The sequence below is a fragment of the Pyxicephalus adspersus genome, chromosome 3 (assembly GCF_032062135.1).
Source record: "Pyxicephalus adspersus chromosome 3, UCB_Pads_2.0, whole genome shotgun sequence".
Classification (NCBI taxonomy): Eukaryota; Metazoa; Chordata; class Amphibia; order Anura; family Pyxicephalidae; genus Pyxicephalus; species Pyxicephalus adspersus.
The window spans coordinates 155,244,621-155,254,616 of NC_092860.1; the positions used below are offsets into that span (position 1 = coordinate 155,244,621).

The 9,996-nt window shown below is 39.9% G+C and overlaps 1 protein-coding gene across 1 annotated transcript; it reads right to left on the bottom strand.

Moving 5' to 3' along the window:
• Positions 1–49: 49 nt before the first annotated feature.
• On the bottom strand, positions 50–5,352 carry LOC140327850 (titin-like). The gene is made up of 3 exons (XM_072407160.1): positions 5,075–5,352; positions 1,248–1,517; positions 50–186 (listed from the first exon to the last, which is right to left on the bottom strand). Exons 1-3 carry the CDS (start codon positions 5,304–5,306, stop codon positions 68–70), a joined length of 621 nt encoding a protein of 206 aa, XP_072263261.1. The 5' UTR covers positions 5,307–5,352; the 3' UTR covers positions 50–67.
• Between the last annotated feature and the right edge of the window lie 4,644 nt (positions 5,353–9,996).

A 9,996-nucleotide genomic window follows, 5' to 3' on the forward strand; every position in this document is an offset into this window, starting at 1 on the left:
AAAGTAGACAAAATCTGCATGCACACATCAAATATTAATTTAATTTCCATTTAATTAGAAATAATTCTCAGTAGCACTTGCCATTAAGTTGTTTTATCTTCCAGAGTGCTTGAGTGATGAGGAAAACCACATAGACACCCAACCCAGTTGTAATGATATGAAAAGTCAACTGTTCTTCTGGAATTCCTGCAGAAGGAAATGTATGCAATGCATGGGGTTATTTCACAGATCTGCAATAAAGTATAATAAAGTTATCAGTATCAGAGGACCACATTTCAGGTACACATCTACTGCACCACCATGCTTTAGTTTGGGGAGAATTTACCATAAACCATAGTAGACCATTTGCCTGGTACAGTGTTCCCAGATCTTTTTAACATCGAGGAACCCTTGAAATAACTTTCAGCTCTTCAGAGAACCCCGGCTATATTTATTATATTATGTTAGTGTGATGGCCAGTTGAAAAAGAATCTTAGATTGCCGGCCAGAGAAAAGTATGTCCTTCTTACAGATAGATAAAATATGATCAGTCATTCTACCCATTGCTCAAGGAACCTCTAGAGCAGAGGTCAACAAACTTTGGCCTTTAGGCCGGATACGTCCCCCCGGTTGTTTATTGTTGGATCCGGCCTAATTGAATTGTTGCATTATAGCGAGTTCCCGCGGTATCATCGAGTTCCCGCGGTATCATTGAGTTCTTGCGGTATCATCGAGTTCCCACACAGTAACCTCAATTACTATGCCTACTCGCAGCTACCAGTCTCCGGAAGGTTGACATCCAACGTCATGTCTTCAACCCTGAATGGACTGACGAATTATTCGTCGCCCAACACGGCAACAAAGCCCTGTGTTTATTGTGCAATGACACCAACAGCAATTTCAAGCGGTTGAATCTCAAGGAGCATTTTGATGCCAAGCAAGCGCACACGTACAGAGACTACACCACGGATAAACGGAATACTGAGGCTGCTCGCTTACAGTCGCAGTTGAAAAAAACCTTTGCTTGGACACCTTGTTTCTTCTGACCTAGTGTGCCTTCTTGACCTCCTGAAATGGCCTAGTAGTCCAAAAAGTTTGCCGACCCCTGCTCTAGAGGTTCCCTAGGCTTCCAGGATTCCTGGTTGAGAAACACTAGCTTTAGAGGCTTCTCCACATATATGGCCACTGGGTGCCCTACGCTTCACTTCCTTACATATACATACGTAGTGATACATTGATCAGCACCATTACCCCCGGTAATATTTCACCTTCAGGTTTCACCAGCAGCTCCTCGGATATATTCCAGCTGAAAATGTTGCTGACATTACACGTGTAGGTGCCCCAGTCTTGCGGATTGGCACCATCCAGAGTCAGAATGCTGAATTCGGAATTCCTGGTGATATTTCCATTTCTTTCCTCTCCATCAATCAAGAATGTGCTGGTATATTGATCCCCACCGGAGTGCAGACACTGCAGATGTAGGAGGCAACTTCCTGTGTCATTCTCTTGTCTTGTCAATGTTGGCTGTGGGACGGGATCTGGTAAGAGAACATTATTAATATTATTATTAATAAATAGTATTTATATAGTGCCAACATATTAAGCAGCGCTGTACATTAAATAGGGGTTGCAAATTACACAGTGACACAGGAGGAGGAGAGAAGCCTGCTCCGAAGAGCTTACAATCTAGAAGGTGGGGGAAATATCACACAATAGGAGGGGATATGGAATGGTGAGTGAGTAGTGAGGGTTTAGGAGTAGCTTTGGGTTTTGAGAGCAGAATGTAGAAGCAATCCTAATAGGACGAGGGGATCGTTCCAGAGAGTCGGGGCAGCTCTAGAAAAGTCTTGGAGCCGTGCGTGTGAGGAGGTTATGAGTGAGGAAGTCATTAGTAGGACATTGGAGGAGTGAGGAGAGCGGCTGGGGGGGATATTTCTAAGAACTGTGGAGGGATTTGAAGGCAAAGCACAGGAGATGAATTTGATTCTAAGGTAACATGGAAGCCAACATGCAAAGGTCATCTTTGGTCACTGGGAACATTTCTGGCCTCCCTGATGATTACATTAAATTACAGTAATAAACAGAGAAATCCCAGGGTAGAAGCTCAAAGGTTGAGTGGACAAGGAGCATGTTTTATGACTCCTCAAGCTCCTTCTAGGGGCACATTGCTACTTTGCCTATCCTCCCTGCTTCTTCTCATAGCTGGTCATGTCCTAAGAAAGGGAATGCTGATAGAAGGAGAAAGCAATAATATAGGGATGAATGGCTGAAAAACTATTCAGATCTATACAATTGGATAACTTGTATTTTAGGGCACAGTGTCTTGTGGCACCATTAATTTTAAATGACAACACAATACACTAACACTACAATACAACACAAGGCAACCATGTGTGCTGGTACACTGCATCAGAAAAAATGGTGCAGGTTCATTGGAATGGTATATTGTCATATAATTGGTTCTGTTCAATATTCTCCCAAAATAATAAAACTTAGAAGTGAACCTTTAATTAACCCCACGCAGACCTAGTTGGCTCCTCTTTATTTTTTTCCCTACTTTTTTTTTACTCAATTTAACAGTTAATTTTTAAATGTTGTTTGTTTTGTAATCCCACCACTAGATGTCCTCAGTCTTTTTTGATGAAAAAAAAATCCCAGGAAAAGTCCTAGAATACTTTTTTTCACTTGGGATATGTCCTTAAAGGTCCTCCTAACGCAGACAAAAAAGTAGCTTGTATATTTGTAAAATCTAAAACACACATTTTCCTATAACTAATAGAGCCATTACTTCTTATTACATGTATTCTTCATGTATGACATTTTTGTTCTTGGGTTTAGATATGGTTTAGCATTTTAAGTATCCATGATAAGGACTATAGGGCTACCTAGTGGCTAAAAACAAGACACATAAAACTGTGCAAGAAGCATGTGTCACTCAAAGGAGAAGTAACTTCCCCCCGAGTGACGTCATGATGCCAGAACATGCCCACTCTCCCATCACAGGTCTGAGAGTATCCATATGGGGGACATGGTCCACGGTTCTGGCCAGTGTGCCCCTTAGTGGGGTTCTTCTCAAAATTGAGAAGTTTAATTTTCCAAGTTAATATTATTTATTACAAAGAAACCAACTTTTTAAATGCAAAGTCCCTGAACATGGTATCATCACCAACATTGCTAAGGAGGTCTAGGAAGAGGCATAGGAAAATGTCTCAAGTGAAGGACAGTGTAAGTACATTTGGGGAAAAAAGATTTGGAAGCAAACTGGGAAACTGGCAACTTTTAAGTTAATCACAGAGCCCTTAAATAAAATATTGTCACCCAAATTGCTGGGGGAAGAGGTGGTTGGGACCCTTGATCAAAGTAAAAATAGAAAAAATGGCATGCAGTTGGGACATGCTCCCACAGACCCCCATGATTGCCCCCAATTGCCTCCCCTCCTTGCAATTTTAGTGACAATATTATGTTCAAAAACTTTACAATTAACTTGCAAAGTTAGGAGGAGGCCTAAAAGCATTTTTCCAACTGTACTTTACCTTGGATCTCTATTAGAATACCTGCTGTTGTTTAAATGTTATTCACTTGGGACTTGTATGCCCCATTGACACCAATACCAGGTTTAGGGGCTTTCTTATTAAAGTGAAAATGTTGCCAAATAGCAAAAATCTGGGCCATTCACTAATAACAAATGTAAACAGTTCAATAATAAACCATTTGTCAGCTGTTTAGCTCCTTTTGTCATCTACCAACTCTATCACCTTGGATTTGGAACACACATCTATAAGTTACAGATCAAAAACATCAATCAAATTCACAAAAGTCTATAATGTAATAATAATAATATATATAAAAAGCTACAATTACATGCTGGTGTTTTGCATTGTAACATTCCAATACATTTTATTTTATATGGATTCAGTGCTTTTTTTTCTCCTGATCACTTCTGACATCTAGTGGTCATTATTACGCACTGCATTTCTCTGCACTAACGTTATAATGTAGATCAGATGCCTACTGGACTCTCATGTGTGGTTGTGTGCTCAATTGTTCCTTGAATAACAAATCTGTACACATTTTAGAGGATGACAAATCATTTCCAGGGTGAATCTGTCAGAATGGACACGCAACAATCATCATGAAAAATTAACTTTTGGAATCATTGCACGCTTTTTTTTTTAAAAAAATAAATCTGAGTCTACGTCAGAAGTCATTCATTTTGAACAACAACAATCTATTATTTAGAGCAGCAAAACTCCAGAATGTATTTCTTTTAATAATATGTTTGTATTCTCCCCAGCTCTATTTAGTTGGGTGCACCACCCGGCATTTTCACTAACCACCTGGATGTTTTTGGGTAAAAAGTTGGGTCACCACCCAGCTTAAAAATATTTCTGGGGAGAATACTGATAAGGGTTACCTTTTAGGAGAGTAAATATAATATTCACAGCATAGCGGTGACTCCATATTTGAGAGCTCAGGTTTTTATTAGGTGCTGTGTTGTTTTCAGCCCCTCTCTTTCCCTGGAACAATCACTCCCAATGTAATCAGTAGTCCCACATTTTAACTCCTGACAGTGGAAGGATTCTGCACACTTCCTCTTCCATTATCAAATATTTAATATTTACCACCTCTTAGATTGTAAGCTCTTTGGAATAGGGTCCTCTCCTCCTCCTGTTTGTCATTTGAAACCCCTATTTATTGTACAGCTCTGTGGAATATGTTGGTGCTATATAAATATTGTATAATATTACTATAATGTTATTAAAATAACCCTACACCAGCAAAGAACTAGTACCTTATTCTGATTCCCCCTGCTGCATTCAATGGTTCCTCCGCATAACTACTGTTTCCTATAATGGCCTAGTGGCCAGCGGGAGATACCATTGTGGGCAGCAGGGGGACCTTGGAATCAACACTCCTTGTTGCTTTATAAATGATCTTCAGTGGCCAATTTCATGCAGTGCATGTTGGATTTCCCAATGCAGTATTTGGAAGTTGAAGAGGCTTGTGCCACACCTGTCTACAAAAAATGAGGTTTTCAAATCACGAAAATGTAGTATATCCTATCCCATTTATTATAATATGTGGTCTAACTCACCAATCACATGGAGGAAGACTTGGATCAGAGTGACATGATTCACCCATTGCTCGTACAATCCGCTGTCTTCCTTCGTCAGATGTTCCAGCAGAAAGGACTTATTTTCATGGAAGAAGTGGCCACGCGAGGTGTAGGCACTGTGGATGACAGGTGCTCCGTGGTACTGGGCCAGCCAATCTGGAGTGCCACCAATCTTCTTCAGTTCATGTATCATGTCATCACTGAACTCCATCGTATCGGTCTCCAGTCCTGGGAATAGCACAGATGACCCGGTGGAGAGATAAATGTGGTAAGTGGTCACCTCTGTACGTTCTGCTGCAACATAAAGAGTGACACAAATTGGAGAGCACATATAAGTGGGTTTTATTGGGACAGTCCATTGTCACAAAATACCTAGACAAGTCAATACCAGTACTCTGCGCCTTTTGAAGACACTAGAGCTGGACATCCAAGATCTGTATTTGAAGGCCGAAATCTGCATAAAATTCTGTAAAAGGCCCCAAGTCACACTGTAACATCAAATCTGGGTCACCACAAATCCCCATTTAGAGGAATACCTGACCTTACATGGTTCCCCATGCACAATAGTCCTTGCACCCACTTACCCAGCTGCCATGACGTGCTCAGAAATAAATATAAATGCATTGAGGAGAGAAAGCTAATCAGATGTTAGCCAACTTGCAATTGCCACTGCCCTGCTCCATCTTAAGACCAATACCAAAAGGGCCTGCCTCCACCCACTGGATCCAAACCACCTCCTCTTCTTCAAATACTCTAAAATCTCCTTTTGCCTGACTAAGCCACATGCAGACTTGTCCACAATGGTAAAACCATAGCACATTGTATGACTACCGGCAGCAGGCTTAGAAGGGCAGATAAGGAGGCTTTTGGATAATTCAGCACCCTCACTATGTGGGGCATAAGCAGCCATAAGAGGGAGGATATGGAAAGCTGGTTGATTGCATATCAAGAAATTAGGGTCAATAGGGTCTTTATTTCTAGCTCATTAGCCTATCACCCCCTTTGTTGCTTTATTTTTTCTGTTCTTGTAGTGAAACTATTGCCTGTACTCCTAATTAACAATGTAATGCCGTTGGCCAATTTTACACTGCCGTATCACCTACAGTACAATAGTTATTATAGTATAACACTAGTCTGTTATGTTTGTCTGTGGTAAGTTTGTCCTGCTGCTGGCCAATTTTACACTGTCATATTGTTAGAAATATTCATACATTAGAAATACAGTTAGAGTATGTATGTGCAAGCTTATGGAAGGGGAAGTGGAGAGCTATATACTTATTTTAACATTGTTATCTATGTAAGGATTTAAGGTTTCCGTATTTGTTCATGAGAACTTGGAACAGAGGTCATTGAGAAACAGCTGGCTAATCACAACAAGTAGTGGAGTAAAGAGAGGCCCGTAGCCATAAGAAATTAGGCGCAGGACCTACATGACAGGGTGCTAGGCCTAGCCCAGGGGCATTAAGGGGTAAGAAAATGAAGTAAGGCTAGGAGGGGCTGTGCTAGTTTGGAGAATGAGATAGGAGGAGATTAAGCAGAGTACGAGTTAAAAGGGGCAGGACAGAAGTGAGAGGCCCTATTTTGGAAGAAAAAAGTTTCCCACCCACCCACCACTTCTGTTCTGGTTATAGTTTGAAAGTTTGATATGTTTTGGTGGTTGGGATCATGGAAGGCAAGGATTCAGTGGATGGTAAAGTGGTGGATTTTGGCTGGGGGGACCATTTCCTTTGGTGGGGTCTCCCCCTTTATGGTGAAAGGATAATTATGGCTCCTGAGGCAGTGCTGGGCGGCTAGGGGCCAAGGAGGAGATGTTGGAAGATTTAAATTCCTGTTGGGTGCAGATTTTGCCTTCGGAGACCTGCAGCCTGGTTGTTTGGGTGTATAACGGGGAGTTTGATAACTATTATGAATATTGTTGTTATATTTAGGTATTATTAACAGGTGGGAATTAGGTTGTTGATTAATTAGGTTATATCCAATGTAATATGTTGGTGCTATATAATCCAGGTTTATTAATAATAATAATAATAATAATAATAATAATATGGAGTGTTATGTTAATGTATGTTTGCATATCAAAAGTGTAAAATGTATGTATTTATTTGCCATTTATTTATTATTGGATATTAGTTAATTACTTGAATGGTTATTTTTTAATGGTGGTTAAAAAAACGTCTGCTTGCCAGCCAATTTAAATCCAAGATTGGTGTCTGGGTATTTAATGGTAGGGGTGTGGTTGGTAAGCAGTTGGGGGGTTAGGGGGAGGCGGAGGTTCTGATGGGGTGATAAAGGATGGGCTAGAAAGTCTGAACTACCCTGGTCAAGTTATATTTACTATTACCTTTTTAAGTATGCATGGCAGTAAGTAAGCTTGATGTAATCTATATCCAGTGTATGTCGATGGGAAACTATTGTAAAAAAGGAAATACTTTTGAGGGTTTGAGGGGAGTTTGGACCATCGTATTCTCTCATGAACTGCTCCGTATCGTCAAGCAGGTCAAATCGTCAAATGCTTTCTTTTTATTTACTTTGTGAACTTGCTTACCATTATGTATTTTTGTGTACCTTGAAATATACAAATATTGATAAATATTTTTTATTTATTTATGGAAGACTTCTCAGCACACGTTTTATTCATTATATCCTTTCTTCTTACTATTCATACTATTTTTTTGAGTATACTAGGCTTTGTAGTATAACACTGGCCTGTAATGTTTTTCTGTATCCTCTACAGAATCCTAATTCTTGTAGTATTACCCTGGTACTCTTTGTCCATAGTAATTTTTCTGCCATATCAACAACAGCATTATAGGGTATTGTAATATATTTCCATCCTTTTCCTGCTACTGGCCAATTTTTTGCTTGTGTATCCTCTACAATATTTTAATTTTTGTAAGTAAAATCCCCAAAACTATACTTTATGTTTGTAGTAAATCTGGGTTTTTCCTTGTGCCTGTTTAAAATTGTCTTACCTTTGGCCAGTTTTACAATACTATATTATCGGTGGTGTGATAATTCTTGTAGTAAAACACCTGATTGTACTCTTGCACAGATCATCCTGTTCTCCCTCATTAAAATGTCCGGCTGCTGACCAATTTTACTCATCTGTATCATCTATAGTATTGTAGTTCTTGTAGTAAATCCCCAGTATGTGTTGTTTGTTTCCAGTCATTTTGTCCTGCAGCTGGCCAGTTTTACACTGCTATATCATACAAGATCTATGGCATCCACACTCACTATTTCCAAATCAATAAAAAAAAAAAAAAAAAAGGACCTGAGACCAAAGCTGAATCATCACTGTCTGTAAACTCTGTCCACACTGCTGCAGTGAAAAATCTCTTCTGTTTTTTCCCACATGCAACATATATGACGAATTTTATAGGAAACTCCCAAATTTTTAGCTGATTGCCAGTAAATTCATTCCATCACCATCAGAAAATGAAAGTGATGATGTCCCTGGTCTACATGTTACGACATGTCATTATGAAGATGTTAAGTAGTCAGCCAGTTACCCGCCAGGACTTCTGTTGTATTATTGTATGCATGAATATGCATGAAATGTGTACTGCATCGTCGTTTATTCTTACTGGCACCCCAAACACAGTCTAGGGCACGTTAAAGAAAATCATGCAACAGGAATGCAGTGCCATATTCAGCACAAAAAGACCAGCATGCACTACATTTCTGTACAAAATAATTAGGTTGCCAATGCATGTTCATATCGGAGAATGCAATGCAAAGCCGTAATGCAAATGAGAGCAAGTAATGCAATTTCCAAAGTAATGCAAGGGAGAGTTTAATGGGAGCTAAAACCTGGACAAGATTTGCCAGAACAACATTGGAGGATCTTGTTCTAATTGCTGATGATGGTAAAAGATAACCCTAGTCCGTGATTGGATAACCTTGGCCTATGATTGGATAACCCCAACCTGTGGTTGGAAAGATATTATAAATTCTAATGGAAAGCCTGCTAAATTCAGCCAACCACCCCATAGAAGATCACCCAACCTTTGCTGAAAAATCACAAATCTCAATTAGAAAACATATGCATGAGTAAATTACGATTTGCATACTTTCTACCTAAATACAGTGTGAAAAATGTGGATATTTGGGTAAAAGTTGGGTGAATTCTAGATGAAAACATTTACAGATAAGCCACAAACAAAACAAGATTGAATAAAGGAAAAAGAAAAAAGAAATAAGAAAGACAATTTAAATAAAGCAGATTGAGAGTTCTAGGGTACAATAATAAATATTTGTGTAATAAAAGGTGACACTGACCTAAAGAGATGACCCCACCAAGGAAGACCACGGAGAAGGGTATTAGAAGGGTCATTGCTGAGTCTCTCCTATGTCTAGGTGAATGTGAAGAGATCCTTCAAGAATATCTTAACATCTCCAAGTTGTCTTATGTTCTTGTGATGTAATGGCATTCCCCAGGGGGTTTCTTAAGGCTCGGCTCTTAGCAGTGTTCAGGGTGAACTTTGCGCACACTGAAAATGTACTGCTTTCATGTTGGCGTGCATCTATTGTCAGAACTGCTAGAAGAACAGCTACAGGAGCAGTTAAGCAATTTTTAAAGTGTTCATCAACGTAAAAAAATAGATATTAGGTAATAATGGAATGGGTGGGTTGAGTTGGCCCTTGGACTTCTTAGATGTTACTAAGGGGAAGGGGTCTGTGTTGATGGCATGTCTGCACTGTGGGGGTCTGTTTCAAGGTAGGGTTGCACTAAAGGGGTTCTGTCATTGTGGGGGGCTACGCTGAGATTGCTTGAACCATGAGGGGACTGCCAGTGAAAGGGGAACCGGGTAACGGGGAACAGGTAGCGGGCATGTACCAAGATTGGTTTGCTACTAAAGGTGACTGCAATGGGGTGGGTGTGCATGTTAGGATCAGCC